Source organism: Astatotilapia calliptera, chromosome 7 (assembly GCF_900246225.1).
Source record: "Astatotilapia calliptera chromosome 7, fAstCal1.2, whole genome shotgun sequence".
Classification (NCBI taxonomy): Eukaryota; Metazoa; Chordata; class Actinopteri; order Cichliformes; family Cichlidae; genus Astatotilapia; species Astatotilapia calliptera.
Window position 1 is genome coordinate 51,019,841 of NC_039308.1, and position 18,971 is coordinate 51,038,811.

Sequence of the window (18,971 nt, forward strand, 5' to 3'; positions counted from 1 at the left end):
TGAATGTTTAAAGCTGGGACACTCTGTTCTCTTACGTTTCACTGACTAATGCGCAATGGACCAATCCAGGGGGGTGGTGTTCAACTCCATCCAATGGCTGCTCATGTTATTCCCCGTCGGTGGTGGGAAGGGCAGCTGTTTGGGTTTTATGTCACTAAGCACTCGTCCACGCTGTGGGTGCTGTAGTTTCAGCAGGGGCAGTGATGGGGGGAAACAGCCCGAGTCACTTCTGTGAGGAAGATGAAGGCGGAGGAATTACTTTTCTGAAGGGCATTCGGGTGAGTGAAGGCTTGTTTAGAGCTGTTTCCATCAGTATAGCGCACGGCTGCACAGCGCATCAGTGCAAGTCAGTGATTTCCTGTCATTCCAGTGTGTGAATGGGTGGATGACTGGATATGTAAAGTGCTTTGGGGTCCTTGGGGACTAGTAAAGCGCTATATAAATACAGGTCATTTACCATTCCTGTCTCAGACGCCCTTGTTGAAAAATGTTTTTCTTTCCATTTTTTAAAGTCTGCTAAAATCACCCCGCACAAAGTCAGCGGCATCCCTCTGGTGTAGGGGTTAAAAATAGAAAGTGCATGCTCGCCTTACATTCCCCACACGTGTGGAAGTGCTGCTTCACAAAGTCTTTAAATTCCTGTAATATCCAAACTATGGGTTAATTCTTTACGGCATCATATCTATAATTAAATCAGCTTTATTTCAGGTAAATAATGCCATTCTCAATCTGCGACCTTTATCGACCTCTATTGGTGACATTACAGTGTAACAACAGCACTTTTACCTTGGTTTGTATCAGGGGTGTCAAATATTAGACCCGCGTGCCTGAATCCGGCCAGTCTGGCCCACAGGATTGGAGTTTGTTCTTTTTTTTTATTTTGGACTTTGAACTGTATTTTCATAAATTTTACAGCTTGTTCTGCTAATAAAGACAGCCCAGCCACCATTCATACTACACAGAATCAGAATATCTTTATTGTCATTGTAACAAATTAAGTGAAAGTCCCTGCGGGGTCAAGAGAAAAGGTTTAAATATAATTACAAAAGAGTAATATAAGAAAAACAGGATAGAAACTGCTATTCAGTATTTGACTCTGTATTTGTCACCAAAGTTATGAAGTAATAGTTAAATGAAAAACACTAAAGTTACTATTTTTCTCACTATCCACTACAGAAATTCCTTTTTTAATCTGTCTACTTTAAAGTAAAATAAACAAATAAATAAAATAGGAAACTTTCTGTGAATTAACAAAAATATTATTCTTTATAATTACCGGATGGTCTGGGCAATGACCTACCAGAACATCTTTCTGTAATTTTATGCTTTTATTTGTTACAATTTAAGCCAGAATAGTCCTGCTCAAAGATTTCTTTTATTAACTACAGCACAGTTCCTTTGTCACATAGAAAAACATACTTCCTTTTTCTTACATTGAGATATCACAGGGATTAAGTGTGCAGTTACATTTCTTTACACTGACAGAGGGGATTTTCACCCCAATTAAAATCAAAGTGGGCTGGATGTGACCAACAGGGTAAAATGAGTTTGACATCCCTGGCTTCAAAGAATAAAATTTTACTGCATGAATTGATCGCAATAAAAAACTATCCTAAAATATATAATTCTCCTCTCTGAAGCCTCTGATTTTGTCAAGAATGATCGTATTTACAGACTGTATTAAAGTGTATCCAAATATGCAGAAGGCATATTGCTAGTTGGTGTTATGTGCTGTCAGTGGGAGGCAGCATAACACCAAAAAAGTCCCGAGAAATGTGAATGATTTAAATACAGGCACTGGGGTCCTTAAATACAGCAAGGTGCAAAAGTCTTGAGCCACCTCTCATTTCTTTCCTTTTTCTCTCATTTTGAAGTGGCAGGCTTAAAAAAACTATGCAGATTAGATGAAACGCATCTGAAAGTTAAGTCCTAATAATAATTATAATAGGACACTTTTTGCTAAAGCTTCATCAGAAATGGTCTCAGTGGAAGGGTGGCTGAAATTCAAGGCCAACTAAATTTATATAGTGATGAAGCTAAATTTGAAGTTGTAGGTTCAAATCTTGAATTTATGGAGGAGGTCAGGAGAGAAGTGTCTACAGAGCCTCCGCTGTGTAAAAGCACGACGGAGGCTCTGTCATGGTTTGGAGCATCATTTGAGCCAGTGGTGTGTGAGATTGTGTTTTAAAAACAGCACAATTTCAATTTAAAAACTGTCAGTTATTGTTTTGTTTGACATATCATTGGATTGATTGGCTTGTTTTCAATGCTGCAATACTGCTGGGCTTTCTATTTTCTTAAAAGTCACTAAACTTCTCCACTGATGTAGCCTTGGTCATGGTATTTGATAAGAACTCTTTTAAGAAAATATATTGTTGCATAAAAGTGATAGGTTCTTCACTCTTAAACAAATAAAGTTATATACCATTTATGCTTTCATCTTTCTCAGTAAGTGTTACTTTTTCAAAGGGCAGCAAGGCTGTACCAAAGTCGCTTCTCTGGATTTTGAATGTGTATTTATGTCACTGCCGGTGGCTGTTTAACAGACAAAAGCACAAATAAAATAACATTATTTCTCATTTGTTCTTATTCTGAATTTCTCTTAGAAAATATTAAAGGTCAGACAGTCTGAAGGTCTTTTCAATTATATTTACAAGAAACAAGGAGACCTATTTTCTGATGTATTTGATATAAAATTCCTTTGGACACTTGTTCAGTGGCACGCTGAGTCTTATGAAATAACGCTGCAGTGTTTAATGGCAGTGATGCGTAAACTTCACATTACTTACGCAAGACTTGAACCTGTGATAGAGAGCAGAGCACCAGCATGGGAAACATTTGAATTTGCTCTTTGTGGCCTGCAGGTGGCGCTTATGGTTATTATTATTCTTCTTTCATCAGCTGTCAGACCGAGTCATCAAGCGGATGAAGCTGTCGCCAGAGGTCGTCTCGCCGCATCTCGCTCATGCATCAAAACCAGTGGCTTCTCCAGATCCCACCTCTTCTGTGGAACACTTGTCACCTCCTCCACCTACAGTTATCGCAGCACCACCTCCTTCTCTTTCTCCTCCTTCTCAGGGAGCCACAGTTCCAACAGTGGAACCTGCTCCTGCTGTTAAGCTCATCCCGCCTCCTCCTGTGCAGTTTCACTCCTTTCCTCCAGCCCCTCCAGAGCCTGCAGCTCAAACTCCATCCACCCCTTCCCCAGGAGTCAAAGCACCTGTAGAGCCCCTTCCTCCACCCCCTGCTGAAGTCCCACCTTCTGCTGAAACCTTAATCCTACCCACGTCTGTAGAGTCATCTCAAGCATCTCTGGCTCCACCTGAACCTTCATCTCAAACACCCCCCACTATTATTGAGCCCGCTACTGTCACTCCATCTGTTGAACCTCTAGAATCTGTTACCCCATCACCTCCACCAGTAGAAACAGTCCAACTTCCACCCACGGTTGAATCTACTCCATCTGGACCAGTGGAGGAAGTGGACCAGCGGTGTCAAGTGGAGGCACCAGTCGTGGTTCCAGCTATTGATCCAGAGCCTCCATGTGCTCAATCTCCACCTCCTCCAGAGGACGCTCTAGCACCTCCAATGCTCTCTTTTGAAGAAACATCTCCATCTTGTCACTGTGTGGAGCAAGCTGTTGCCCCAACTCACCCACCTCTAGCTCCACCGCCACCAACCGAGGAGTCCCCCAAGAACCCATCTGTGCCTCCTTTTGATGAGAAGGAAGTACCTGTTGTCACAACACCACCCCCACCTGTGACAGGTGAGTCTGAACCATCCTAATCTTTTGGCATTTCCAATTAGCTCTTGTGATGCTTTGAAGTGCATGCTGTGGCTAAGGACATGGAGGTTAATAGGACAAACCTTATAATGTTGCTCAGTCAGATAAGATAAGATAAGATAAGATAAGATTACATAGAACTTTATTAATCCCTCGGGTGGGTTCCTCTGGGAAATTCGATTTCCAAAAAGGCACAGCACCGACAGAAGTTACAGAGTTACAGAATATTATATATATACACACACACACACACACACACACACACACACACACACACACACACACACACACACACACACACACACACACACACACACACACACACATATAAATACAGAGACAATATAAATAAAATATACGAAGGGGATAAATAGAATAAATAGGAATAAAAAATAAAAATACAAGTGAATTGCACATTTCAAGTATTGAGTCTATTGCACTGTTGACTATTAACAAAAGTATTGCACAAGGTATTGTACAGTGAGGTGAAGAGGCACTACAGCTTAGTTGTTCCCCCCTCCTTTGTCCTCCTGTTTCCCCTCCCTCTCCCCTCCAGAGAGGAGTTAAACAGTCTGATGGCGTGTGGGACAAAGGAGTTTTTAAGTCTGTTAGTTCTTGTCTTGGGGAGAAGCAACCTGTCACTGAACAGACTCTTCTGATTGTTAATGGCCGTGTGCAGAGGATGCCTGGCATTGTCCATAATGTCCATCAGTTTCTTTAATGTCCTTTTCTCTGCCACTGTCACCAGAGTGTCCAGCTTCATGCTGACCACAGAGCTAGCCCTCCTGATCAGTTTCTCCAGCCTGGATGAGTCCTTCTTTGCTGTGCTGCTCCCCCAGCACACCACAGCATAGAAAAGTACTCCAGCAACCACTGACTGGTAAAACATCCTCAGGAGCTTCCTGCAGATGTTAAAAGACCTCAGCCTCCTGAGGAAGTACAGTCGGCTTTGGGCTTTTTTATACAGGTGCTCTGTGTTGCATGACCAGTCCAGTTTATTGTCCACCCACAGCCCGAGGTACTTGTACTTGTTGACCACCTCCACCTCCTCCCCCTCTATCTGAACCGGCAGCGGACCTTCTCTGGACCTCCCGAAGTCCACAACCAGTTCCTTAGTCTTTGAGGTGTTGAGTTGCAGGTGGTTTGTGTGACTCCATGCGACAAAGTTCCTCACCAGACTTCTGTACTCCTCTTCCTGATCATCCCAGATACACCCCATGATGGCTGTGTCGTCTGCAAACTTCTGAATGTGGCATAATTCAGAGTTGTAGCCGAAGTCAGAGGTGTACAGGGTGAAGAGAAGAGGGGACAGCACAGTTCCCTGTGGTGCTCCTGTGCTGCTGACCACAGTGTCAGACGTGATGTCCTTCAGCCTGACGTACTGTGGTCTGTTGGTGAGGTAGTCGGAGATCCAAGCCACCAGGCAGGGGTCCACCTCCATCCTGTTCAGTTTTTCCTGAAGCATACAGGGCCGGATGGTATTAAAGGCACTGGAAAAGTCAAGAAACAGGATCCTGACCGTGCCTTTTCCCCCATCCAGGTGTGAGTGGGCTCTGTGTAGGAGGTACAGGATGGCATCCTCCACTCCGACACCCGCCTTGTATGCAAACTGTAGTGGGTCCTGGGCATGTTGTACCTGTGGTCGGAGGAGGTTGAGGAAGAGCCGCTCTAGAGTCTTCATAAGATGTGACGTCAGTGCCACCGGTCGGAAGTCATTCAGCTCATTGGGCCGGTTCTTTTTGGGGACCGGGACGATGCAGGATGTCTTCCATAGGGCGGGCACTCTCCCCAGTCGCAGACTGAGGTTGAAGACTCGTTGTAGATACACAAGTATGCAGAATTAAAGTCCAAATCACATGACTCTGAGGAAATGAGAGAGATACAGCTGATGAAGCATCCAAAAAGTGTAATAATAACAATAATAAACCACTTGTCTCTAAGGTGGGATTAAGATTTGAGAATGAGCATTTCCGTCTATTGTCTGCAGGATCATTTCAGTTAACAAGAGCTGAAAGCAGCAGTTTGAAGTTTCCAAGCCTAAAATACATTACAGAGTTACAGTGTAACATCCGGAAATCTCTGAGGCAGAGCATTCAGTGGAATTGACCCGAACTGTAGCGTGTGCCAGAACACGCCACCTACCACCTCAGCAGATTTGCCTCCCAGTGAGGTTCTCCGTTTCCTTGCTTCTTACTATACTGACTCTGTGAAGAAGATCAAGCACTCATATCAGAAAAATAAGTACACAGGGACACACCATTTGTTGCTTTTCTTATTACCAATGTGTAACCATTATTTCAGACCATTATTTCTGGTAGAAGTTTCATTTCAGCGTTCTAAAGCAGTGATGTTCAAGTTATGTTTGAGGCTTTCATTTGGAAAGAGTTTCAGGCTTTTAGTAGGAGATCAAATTTAATCAGTAGATTTAACATGTTTGCAATCATTGCTTTGTTTGTTTCTTCTCAAGTGTCGGAAGACGAGTTGAGGCAGAAGCTCAAAGAGGAGATGCAGAGAAGTCTGAAGGAGGAGATCGACCAGAAGAGGCAGGAGCTACAGAGGCAGTAAGGACACAAGACTAAATGTTTTACTGAGTTTTGAATCTTGCTGTCTCATTTGTCCCTTCTGATAAGATAAAAACACAACTGTAGAGGTTTGTAGTCGATCCGTACCGATGCACACATTTCTGCTCAAGATGCCACATTAATTATTTAGTCACTAATTCTATTTAATAGGAAAACATTCAAATTTATTCATTTTTTAAGCAAAAACGCCATAAATCAATAATAAATATAATATTTAAATAGCGATAACAAAGATTTTAAAGTTAAACTGCAATCAAAACTTTGAATATCAGAGAATATATTCTTATTTTTTTTAATCAGTGTTTTTATTGAGTTTTCAGAAAGCATATCATTCATACAGAAAAGCTCGAACTCAATTCCTACAACACAGTGTAAGACAAACTATACCCAGACAGAGAAACGATAAATAAATAAATAAAGGGGGGGGGGGGGGGGGGAGTTGCCAGTTATGGAGTAGACGAAAACTCATCTTCAAAATAGGAAATGAAAGGCTGCCAGACCTTAAAGAATTTCTTGGTGTTGCCCTGTATAGTAAATCTGAGATGTTCTAATTTGAGGTGTGCCATCACCTCCTCCACCCAGCGTTTATGGGATGGCAGTGTTGCCTTTATCCAGTTGAATAGAATCAATCTCCTAGCCAACAATGAGGTGAATGCTATTGCCTTCCTCTGAGAGGCTGTTAGTTGAGTTTCCCTCGGTGCCACACCAAAGATGGCTGTCAGAGGCATTGGTTCCATATCTTTAGTATAAATGAATGAGAATGTTCTAAAGATGTTAGCCCAAAAGTCTTTCAGCCTGGAACAAGACCAGAACATGTGGCATAAGTTGGCTGGCACCTGTTTACATCTGGGGCAGGTCGGATCGGCCCCCTGGTACATTCTTGCCAGTTTCTCCCTTGACAAGTGGAGTCTGTGTAACACCTTGAACTGTATCAATCCGTGTCTTACACATACAGAAGCAGAGTGTACTAGATCTACAGCCCCTCCCCAGTCAGAGAATATATTCTTATTAATTAAGTACAATTATCCCAGGATATCTGCACACTTGAGCAGTTGCTGCTGATGCATTCTCAGTTGATCAGCTTATCGATTAATCAACTCTAAGTTCTTTAAAAGATGCACTTTGTGCATGTGAAGGTTGGAGGAGATGAGGGTGCAGGTTCGAGCTGAGGCGAGGGCAGCAGCTCGGGCTCGGGTGGAGGAGCAGGTGAAGAAGATTCTGGAGGCTGAGAGGGCGGCAAGCACGGAGAAGCTCACAGAGACTATCATGAAAGAGCGAATGAAGACGGAAGATGAGAAGCTCATGGTGCAGCTTTATGTAAGCAAAGGAAGACACGCTTGACTCTGAATATGTGAGGAACTCTGCTGTAAATACAAAACTCTTTCCTCCTTTTAATGTGCTTCTTTTTCTTTCTTGCCGCGTTGTTGTTTCAGTGGATGGAGCTGAAGGTAGGACGATAGAGATGCATGCATGCATGCCTCACTCTCAAACAGCTGCAAATCACAGACATGAGTTGCAGCTGTAACTTTGAAAAACAGGAAAAATTGACCCTGAAAAAACCGCATGTAAATTGAGTGTCAGCCTCTAAAAAATTTCAATATGACGTTTTCAGAGCTGTACTGATATCTTCTATGAATGTTACATTATCGCAGGCTCATCAGCTGGAGGAGAAGGAGAAAGAGCTGAAGAAACGAGACGCTCTCTACAAGGAACATCTTGCAAAACTCGATACAAAGGTTAGTTAACATTTTTGAGACTTGAAGTAATTCTTATATGTTTAAAGTTCTTACAGGTTTAAAGCGAGACTATGTTTTGCTAGAGATGTGTCGAGTGGCCGGGGGGGGGGGGAGACTGTAAACAAAAGACAACGTGTATGCCTAACTGGCTTTTTAACTAGTTTTGAAAAATTCCAGTTGTAATCTAATCTAATGTGATGTATATATTACTCCAAAATTTAGGCAACCCTCAACACACAATCAGACATCAGATCTTGATAAATTAAATGTTCAACTTGAAAATCTTTACTGACATATGGTACTGAGCAAAAGTCTTGAGTCACCCTTTATTATATTTTGCTTCTAAGGAGCCAAACTATCTTGTAACTTGTGTAATCTCAGTGTGTCCTTCAAAGTATTAAAGGTAACCAGAGACATTAGGGACAAAAGAGCGAGTTGTAGGCCGAAAAAGTATCTACAGCAAATGATCAAAATCTGAATGTCATGTAATTAAGAAATGGGGGGGGAAATCCAGCAAAGACCTGACACAGGACCTGAGTTTCATTTGGCCTTTCAGCTGTCTGCTGTTCACTGAAGCCGTGTTAGAAATGGTCTCTCTGGTGGATGTCAAGAAGCTATTTTTAAGGCAGGAAAACAGGGAGAAAAAGATAAGCTGGATTAATTCAATTCAATTCAATTTTATTTATATAGCACCAAATCACAACAACAGTCATCTCAAGGCGCTTTATATTGTACAGTAGATCGTACAATAATAGATTCAGAGAAAACCCAACAACTAAAGTGGGAAGGAAAAACTCCCTTTTAACAGGAAGAAACCTCCGGCAGAACCAGGCTCAGGGAGGGGCGGCCATCTGCTGCGACCGGTTGGGGTGAGGGAAGGAAGACAGGATAAAAGACATGCTGTGGAAGAGAGACAGGGGTTAATAACAGATATGATTCAATGCAGAGACATAACACATAGTGAGTGAGAAAGGTGACTGGAAAGGAAAAACTCAATGCATCATGGGAATCCCCGGCAGCCTACGTCTATTGCAGCATAACTAAGGGAGGATTCAGGGTCACCTGGTCCAGCCCTAACTATATGCTTTAGCAAAAAGGAAAGTTTTAAGCCTAATCTTAAAAGTAGAGATAGTGTCTGTCTCCCGAATCCAAACTGGAAGCTGGTTCCACAGAAGAGGGGCCTGAAAACTGAAGGCTCTCCCTCCCATTCTACTTTTAAATACTCTAGGAACAACAAGTAGGCCTGCAGAGCGAAGTGCTCTAATAGGGTGATATGATACTACAAGGTCATTAAGATAAGATGGGGCCTGATTATTTAAGACCTTGTATGTGAGGAGCAGGATTTTGAATTCAATTCTGGATTTAACAGGAAGCCAATGAAGGGAAGCCAAAACAGGAGAAATATGCTCTCTCTTTCTAGTCCCTGTCAGGACTCTTGCTGCAGCATTTTGGATTAGCTGAAGGCTTTTCAGGGAGTTTTTTGGACATCCTGATAATAATGAATTACAGTAGTCCAGCCTGGAAGTAATAAATGCATGAACTAGTTTTTCAGCGTCACTCTGAGACAGGATATTTCTAATTTTAGAGATGTTGCGCAAATGGAAGAACGCAGTCTTACATATTTGTTTAATATGTGCATTGAAGGACATGTCCTGGTCAAAAATGACTCCAAGGTTCCTCACAGCGTTACTGGAGGCCAAGGTAATGTCATCCAGAGTAAGAATCTGGTTAGATACCATATTTCTAAGCTTTTCAGGGCCGAGTACAATGACCTCAGTTTTATCTGAATTAAGAAGCAGAAAGTTAGCGGCCATCCAGGTCTTTATGTCTTTCAGCCCATTATCTTTACACAAGATAATGGGCTGAAAATCAGTAGCAGCAGGTCTTATGTAGTGATGAACCCAGATTTGAATGACGTTTTTGTTTTCAAGTGATTATCAATCTGTACAGCAGGGGTCAGAAGAGAGGTTCAACAGTGACTGACTGCTCTGTCATCACTTGGAGCTGCATTTCAGTCAGTGGTGTTGGGGATTTTTGTCAAAACTGATGGAATTATGAACGCAGAAAAGTACGTTCAGATTTTGATCCACCATCTAGGATCATCTGGAAAGTGACTTTTCAGCATGAAAATGATCCCAAAGGCACTGCACAAAACATGCAATGACTAACCATGACTAGCACTCATGGATTGCCCCCCCCAAGAGCCCAGACCTGAACATTATTAAAGCAGTGTGGGGTCATCTTGAAAGAGAACAGAATAAAAAGAGGCCAGGATCCAAAGAAGAGCTTTGAATGTCTTTCAAGAAATTTACAGAGCGATTCCTTGAGGACAGTTGTTAGAATTATACAACTTTGTTTTCCATGTATATCTGCACGTTTTGGCTATTTCCCATTTTCCTAACAAAAAAGACTTTTGCACAGTACTGCACACTGAATAATTTGTGGAGAAAGAAATGAAACAACACCAGTTAGTGGAAACCAAAATTATCAAATCGTCAATCCTTTCTGGGCTTGATGTTAAAATTATTAAGTGATCCTTTAATTTTTCAGCAGTATATCTGGAACTATTTGAAACTGTTAATTACTTTCTTCAGGTATCAAATTGCATTGTAAATGCACCCATGTGCCAATCCAAGATACAGCAGTATGCTGCGCTTTGTTTTCATTTTATTAACAGTGCCATAGGTACATGATCAAACACCTTAACAAATGTCATCACGCTTTAATTCCAACATGTCTGGATCCTAATTAGAGCCTACACACATGTAGCACCACCTTTTACAGCTGACACCAGTGATAGAACCGTGAAGTTGAGCTAAAACATGTTTTCGGGGTCTTTAAATGCAAATTTTGGCCACTGAGGAGCTGTCACGTCCTGAATTTCTTTTGTGGGATTTTGTTGAAGCAGTTGTGATATGTTATGTTGAGGGTAATGTGTGTGTTTTTTACCACTTTGGCAGTGTGCAGAGTTTTACAAAGTCTCTGTCGAGAGCTTCCGGAAGGGCAAAGAAGAGACTCTCAGCCGTTTTACGTAAGTCAGAACACTTTAATTTGTTTATGTGTAGTGTCATGTAAGCCTTATTACAGCTTTTATTTGATGTAAGTTAAGTTTGAATCATAAGAATGAGGCAAATGTTATTTAATATTATTTTCTTCATCTCTCTCTCAGTCATTTTAACACCCACCCAGTGTGTGGAGACTTGAAGAGTCAGATATTAAAATGCTACAAGGAGAACACGGGAAAGACTCTGTGCTGCTCGCGCATTGCCGCTGCCTACATGCAGTGTGTGGACGAAGCCAAGAAAGTACGACCCGACTTGACTTAAACACATTATTTGATTTCATACCTCATTTGCTGTGGATCTTTATTGATCATTTTAAACCATCTCTCTCCTCTCACAGAATAAGATGAGAACAGGCGGTTAATGTGGACCGCATCCTGGCAGACTACTGCAGCCTTTCTATGTACCCAAGGAAGTGCCAGACGCATGCAGACGTTAACTAAAAGGACACTTTAGTCTGCTGCTCATCATGGGATCAAAGCAATTATATCGATGCAACGGCAAAATTAATTTTTAAGTGCTTGCTTTTTTCTTTTAAATGAAGCAAAACACAACAGACAAGCAGAACATTTGCAGACTGAGAGCCTGATTAATCATTTTACACACGTGCCTTGAAGTTATAAAAGCTGTTTATCAGAGTGTGAACGCATGAAGGAACTACTGAGTGAGCAGAGTGTAACAACGAAGAAAAAATTAAATCCATCAGTAAACCTTGATGTGGAACATAATGGTTCACGGTTAAAGAAAATATTCGTGCGTGTGTTTGTGTCTGTGCATGTGCTGCCCCCTGCTGATTTTGAGTTCACAATTTAATAAAAATTTATTACTGTGCTCATGAAATCCAGTTGATGCTCTCAGGGAGGTAAAGCGGCTGTTTTTCTGTGATATAGCTCATTACTTGTGGCAAAATTATGGATGCAAAGCAAAAAAAGAAAACTCATAAACACAACATCCTGAACATCGCAAATAAGACGGAGCACTGGACAGCAGAAGTGCAGGTGCATAAACAACCTACGTAGAAATGCTTATATGTGACAGTGGACATGTGATCATCGTTTTACCACAAATGGAAGATGGTCTCCTTTCTGCACAGTTACTTTTTATGGCATAAAAAAAATCAGTATTACGAAAATAGGTTCAAGTTTCTGTCTTGGAGGTCATTTCAAGAAAATTGGTGCAGTTTCAAGAAGTCACACCCGTCAATACAATCAATCAATCAATAAATTGTCAGTCAATTTATTCGCTTTTATCACATTATACTGTTAGTTATTAAAGTAAGAAGTATTTGCAAAAGAAGGGGATTTTGAACTATGTCAGCTGAACATCCATGATGTGAATCTCCTGTTCCTCCACATCCCAAAGATGCTCTATTAGATTGAGATCTGGTGACTGTGGAGGCTATTTAAATACAGTGAATCCATTACTATGTTCAAGAAACCAGTTTGAGATCATTTAAGCTTTGGGACATGTTGCATTATCCTGCTGGAAACTGGCATCAGAAGATGGGTACACTGTGGCCCCACTGAGATGGACATGGTCAACAAAAATACTCTGTGGTGGCTGTGGTGTTTAAACAATGCTCAAAGTGTGCCACTATCTGCCCCACCATTACACCTGAAGCACAAATTTTTTTGCAGGACCTGTACACCTCCAGGACATTGCGGCGTGCAGCTCGAATCTCAGCTGACCCTTCTCACCCTGGACACAGTCTGTTTGACCTGCTCCCCTCAGGCAGGAGGCTCCGGTCCATTCGCACCAGAACCTCTCGCCATAAGAACAGTTTCTTCCCCTCTGCTGTGACACATGAACAATAACCATATGACTGTACCCGCCACTAACACATGACCCTACGCTGTGTTCACTGCATCATTCCATGTTTGGCACTGATCACCACCTGCACTCATGTATATATCTTCTACGTAGCACTCTTAATTCTTATTCTCATGTATATATCTCATGTATATCTCATGCACATATCTTTCTACGTAGCACTTTTAATTCTTATCCCTACTTTTATTTTTTCATGTCTATTTAAGTGCTATTTATGACACTATGTTTGCACTGAAGCACCGCAGCAATTTCCTAATGTTGTAAACCTGCTCAACATTTGGCAATAAACCCCTTTCTGATTCTGATTCTGATTCTGATTCTGATTCCACACCTTGGCTCATGATCAATACTTAATCCCACTATGGATTAAGTCCCTGGGACTCTCCACCATCTCCAAACTTAAAGAAGTCCAGTAATTTCTTTCCAAACTCCTGAGACTGACCCAGCAGTATAAAAACAGGAGAGAGATGAAGTTGCTTTAATTACTTTGCACACAAAGTATATGAAGAACTGGAAATATATATTTGGTCATACACTAAATGATCTAAAAATTGATACCTGTACAGCTGAAGCGACTGATTTTGGTGTTTTCACAGCAGCTGTTTTGATACTGGTTTAGAGAACATATATAAATGCATCTAATTTAACAAACCATTGTAGTCAAATACAAAATAGCTCCTCTTCAGTCAACTACAAATTTTACATTAATGAGCAATAATAATTCAATATAAAACTAGATAAAAAGGGAAATACTTAAAAGCGTATCAGTAAGCTACTTCAAAGACATGGTTAGTTACATTTAGAAAAGCCTCTGCGTCATCAGTTTCCAGTTTTGTGTTACTTGGATCCTAATTTTGGTTAAAACCGCAAAGCATCTAAATCAAGGCCTGGTGTTCGTGTCTGCTAAGATGTTTCTTGTGTGATCTAAGGTACACCGTGTTCTGCTTCATCTGAGGAGGAAGTGGCTGTTTGCACGCGTGCTTGGTTTCTGCGCAGTTGCAGAGACTTGTCAAGCGAAGAGTTTACATGCAAAGACTGGATAGGATGAGGAAGTTTGTGACTACATTCTGTATTGTTTGTTTTTTATGCTTAACAACCAAAGAATGCTTCATTTTCAGTTCTGAAAATGCTGCAAATGTGTTTTGAAAGTAACTCTTAACGTCTCATCCCCCTCACTGTCTTTCAAAGTGAAGCTGTGGTCTCCTCAGCAGATCTGACGTCAGCTTCTCTCATTGGCCACAGAGGAAGCGGTGGCCAACTTACTAACATTTGTCTGTGGCTTGTTGCGTTTATGCACTAGTGCAGTGGGTGCTTGTGTGTTAAACATTATGTAACTGCATTTCAGTCGCTACTGTACATCTGTGACTACTAACACTGGTCTGGATGTACTTTTTTTGTTTTTCACCTAGTAAAATGTTTATTCACTCAACTAAAAAAAAAAGATCTCATGAAAGATTAACTGACTAACTATTTAACTCATTTAACTCATCAGATTCAGAGATAATAAAACCTCTAGAGTAAAGCTCCCTCACACACACAGAAATTCAATCAGAAATCTCCAAGGAGATGGATAAAGAGACCCTTCCTGTGAATTTGGTATTTTTCTCTTGTCCCAACTTCTTGATAACCAGATTATGTCTGACAATATTTTCATGGACCAGCCTTTAAGGTGTCGCAGATAAATACAACAAAATAAAACCAGTACCAGTAACAAAAAGAAAAGAAGATTTTTTTCATAATACACTGGAAAAGTCCCAGGGAAACAGAGTTAACGATAAAAACGATTAAAAAAATAAATGGTAAATGGCCTGTATTTATATAGCGCTTTACTAGTCCCTAAGGACCCCAAAGCGCTTTACATATCCAGTCATCCACCCATTCACACACACATTCACCCACTGGTGATGGCAAGCTACATTGTAGCCACAGCCACCCTGGGGCGCACTGACAGAGGCGAGGCTGCCGGACACTGGCGCCACCGGGCCCTCTGACCACCACCAGTAGGCAACGGGTGAAGTGTCTTGCCCAAGGACACAACGACCGAGACTGTCCAAGCCGGGGCTCGAACCGGCAACCTTCCGATTACAAGGCGAACGCCCAACTCTTGAGCCACGAGTTTATAACAATAAAAATCCTGAAAACCATCAATTTCACACCCGAACCTCAACTCTCACGGCCTGGTACCGGTCCGTGGCCTGGGGGTTGGGGGCCGCTGCTATAAGACAAGATAAAACATAAAAGTATAAATCCACTTATGTGTTTTTATTTCGTTCAATTATACACATTTCTTAAGTCCATTTTATGTATGCATATATATGTATTTGTTTATTTATTTATTTTGCAGTTGTTGGAGCCTAAATTGTCCTCCACTTCTGGAATGACCTTTGTCAGTATTCATCCCTACCTGCAATCATGGCTGCAAACTCTCTTTTTATTAAGGATGGATAAAATTGCTAAAAGGTGTCACTCATATAATTTGTGATTCATCATTTTGGTTTGGTTCAGTGTCACAAGCTCAAATGCTACAAGCCACATTCGTCAAACTGTAGAAACACTGCAGTTTGCAACTAATAAAGGTTCAACTGAGCATTTAAATACTTGATAAAAGATGCAGTGCCAGGAACTGTTGCTATGACAACTCAATGTTAAACTGAAGATAATCAGAGTTGATCTGATGTTTTTCATTCAGTCAATGTGAAGCGATGGAGCGGATTTAATTGTTTTTCTATCTGAATAACAGAGTAAAATATCAAGGTGTTTAAGAAAGTAGCATATATTTTTATTCTACTGAACAAAATTCTTTCAGTAAATTGATATAGTTGTTTATAAATATAAATGTTTAAAAATCAGTCAATAATGTCTTGCTGGTAATAGTAATACTTCCATGGGCATTTAGGAAAGCTGTACCATAGTATTGCTGTACATTAAAATTTAAATGCAACTCTTATAGTGTCAGAACTGGTTTGGAAAAGGCAGTTTTTTTTAACTAATGTTGGTTTTGTAGTGTCTTCAAAAAGAAATATCTAATTGCATGTTTTTTATATTAAGACTTGAATAAAAGCACCTTTCACACAAGAAATCTCTGGCTTTGAAATCTTTCATCTTCCTGCGAAATGATGAATACATGTGGATTTCTCTGAAGGACATGGGGCCTTTGGAACTAGGGAGGTGAGTCAGGTTGTTAGGGAGCTGGCTGCAATAAAATAAAGAGAAGAAAAATGAGGTTTGTGTGTGCAAATGTGTGTGTGTGCCCAGGCAGTATCTCATTCCGCATAGAAAAGCCCACCTCTGTAACCCAATCACCCACTCAGTGTTACCAAATAATACCTCATATTACACCTACGTGAAGACGTAGCAACTGGCTGACATATTGTCTTCATCAGCCTCACATCACAACTTATCATTGAAAACATGTTTAAAAAAATTTAATATTGGTCGTCTCTTTTGCTGCTGTCATGAGAGTTGTGCGTGTGGCTGAAATTAAAAAGATGCTACAGAACTGAAGGTCTGCATGAATGTCAATTTACTTTTAATGTAAAACATAAGTATAAGTAAATATATCCATTTACGATCCCTAGGGAATATTACATGTGAGTTTTGATGGAGGTGAGTTATGTAATCCTGTAATTTTCTTTGATAGTGATTGTTACCAAGGATGTCTGAACCCTTTATACTACTCGATAAGCATAGTTGCGTAACTCTGGGTTTTTATATGTTGGGGGTTTTTTTTACTCTTGTTACCTTGGCCACTGGCCTTAAATTGTGTTTGATGTCTGTTCATATATAATACAAATCCATTTTCAGTGCACAGAGACATACAGTAACCCCATATCGGTGCCTGTTACTCAACTATTCTTTTAATGTATTCATCCATTTCTCTTCAAAGGACATGTGGAGAGGAAAGAACATGTCAACAACCCATCTTCACCTCTGCCTGTGCTGACACCCCATATTCATCCATCCTGTCATTGTTCAATGACGCTGTCCTTTTCACCCCCGTTTATCCTTTCCACACCCACGCCACCTTCACCAGCAGCCACAGCTCACTTTGAATTTTCAGCACAAATTTTCAGCCACTTGGGGGCAGCAATAACGGATTACACTGACATATAAATGTTTGTTTGTTTTTTAACACACCCACTAGGTACGCTCCTTCTTTTACATGTGTTTGAATACTAACCTGTTTCTGAAGGTCTGAATTGTTCGAATTCTTAGCTGCTTAATACTCGACTATTAAAGGAAGCTGCTTTCTTTGCATTTAACCAGTAATGAGCTGGTTAAAATTATAACAGTAAAATGCAACACTTGCAACTAAAACAAGAGATTATAAGAGATGGATACTGTCAAAAATCACACAAAGCTGTAAAATACAGATATTAATTCCAGTTAATTATGTTAATGCTAAGTGCTGCCGTTTATTTTTCATGTGGCAGCTGCCAATTTAATAATAATAATAATAATAATAGGCTTGTAAAGCACATTTTAAAACATACAGTTACAAAGTGCTTCAATGTTTGGATGAAAACACATTAAGCATAATTGTACATATTCATACATGTAAACTGAGTCTAAACACACAGTCTTTCATTCATTCCTGCACAAGCACTCCAATATAAACATCAGAAGAACAAAAGGCCACAAATAATGAAAGAAAGATTAAGGAAAAGCTAGCCTATTATAAAGTGTTGTCAGGAGACATTTACTGTTAAACAAACCATAGATTTAGCAAAGATAGGCCGAGGAAGGCTGCTCCAAAGCAGCAACAACATCACCTCTGGTTTTTAAATAAGAGCATGGAACATTTCGAAGATAATGTGTGAGGTTGGCTGCAGTTATAAGGTCTCAGTAGCTCTGCTATATATAAGCAGGAGCCTGCCCATGTAGGGCTTTATACATTATTGATACCATTTTAAAAATGTATTCTAAATTATAGTGGAACAGAGTGTAGAGTAAGGAGGACTGGGAGATTGACGTGACATGTCAGTTAAAATAATTAGAGAAAATTCAATCTAGTGTTTAGTAGAATTTCCACATTATTGAGTGTCAGCAAAGGTTTAATTTTTGCTATGTTTCTTCAAGATACTGTCAGTCATTTTTTTGAGGTTATTTAATAGAAAACAAATTATATTGTACTCATAAATATACATTGACTAGTGTGTGATTATGACATCCAAGAAACTAATGAAATCTTATAAACTTAGAATTAATCAGGTGGAAGTACATAGGAGCAAGTGCCACTCTGTAGAAGCAACTGTGTAGCCCCCGCAAGATCTGTTTCACTGAATGAACGGGTCAAATTGAACAAACTGAACAGAACTGAGAATAGACTATCCAAATAAAACAGGAAGTAATGATTACTGAGAGCAAGACTAAGAGATACAAGATAGACACAGAAACAGAAGAATGTGGACATAAGCCTGAGGGGACAGAATGGGGCACAAACAGCACAAACAACCTCCCATTAACTTAATGCACAGATAACTGCAACATAACCATAACACCAGAACAAAAAAACAGAATGTCAACAATACTCAAGACAGAACTGTAATACAAAGACAGTCAAAACTAGACAATCGTAGTTTTGTCTAGCAACTATGTAGCAACTATGACTGACTCATTACAAAACCATGGAACCACTACATGTTTATAGCTTCCTGCTCCAGAAAAATGAAACAAAAAAGAGTTTCTGTGTCAGTGACCCAGGGACCATGACACTTACAGGAATTCCAAGAAATACAAAGTCTAAAAACAAAACCATTCTTGAGTATCAAGCAGTAGACACACAGGAAGCAGACAAGCAGGACTACACACACACACACAAACACACATACTGGTGACCTGTGATTAGGCAGAGGTAGTAAGAAAACACAGCAAGTAATAAGGGCACGGAAAACAAAAACAGGAAACCAAAACAAGACACAAGAGAAAACTTGCCTTCAGAATAAAACAGGAAGTAACCAACAGACAAATAGCTAAC

The 18,971-nt window shown here is 40.4% G+C and overlaps 1 protein-coding gene across 3 annotated transcripts; it reads left to right on the top strand.

Annotated features, from left to right (window-relative positions):
• Positions 1-8: 8 nt before the first annotated feature.
• LOC113026540 (vegetative cell wall protein gp1-like) lies at positions 9-11,880 on the top strand. Of its 3 annotated transcripts, XM_026175447.1 has the most exons (9): positions 9-278; positions 2,902-3,766; positions 6,252-6,345; positions 7,503-7,683; positions 7,800-7,814; positions 8,019-8,102; positions 11,063-11,133; positions 11,272-11,407; positions 11,505-11,880. In XM_026175447.1, exons 1-9 carry the CDS (start codon positions 204-206, stop codon positions 11,526-11,528), a joined length of 1,545 nt encoding a protein of 514 aa, XP_026031232.1. In that variant the 5' UTR covers positions 9-203; the 3' UTR covers positions 11,529-11,880. The 3 variants fall into 3 exon arrangements, with proteins under 3 accessions (XP_026031232.1, XP_026031233.1, XP_026031234.1); XM_026175448.1 differs by lacking the exon at positions 7,800-7,814; XM_026175449.1 differs by lacking the exons at positions 7,800-7,814; positions 11,063-11,133; positions 11,272-11,407; positions 11,505-11,880 and having other exon boundaries at positions 7,503-7,717; positions 8,019-8,079.
• The last annotated feature ends 7,091 nt before the right edge of the window (positions 11,881-18,971 follow it).

Coding starts and splice junctions, on each gene's coding strand:
- LOC113026540 (XM_026175447.1), top strand. CDS start 204: ATGGGGGGAAACAGCCCGAGTCACTTCTGTGAGGAAGATGAAGGCGGA. Junction 279..2,901: donor CTTTTCTGAAGGGCATTCGG/GTGAGTGAAGGC, acceptor TTCTTTCATCAG/CTGTCAGACCGAGTCATCAA. Junction 11,408..11,504: donor GTGTGGACGAAGCCAAGAAA/GTACGACCCGAC, acceptor CTCCTCTCACAG/AATAAGATGAGAACAGGCGG.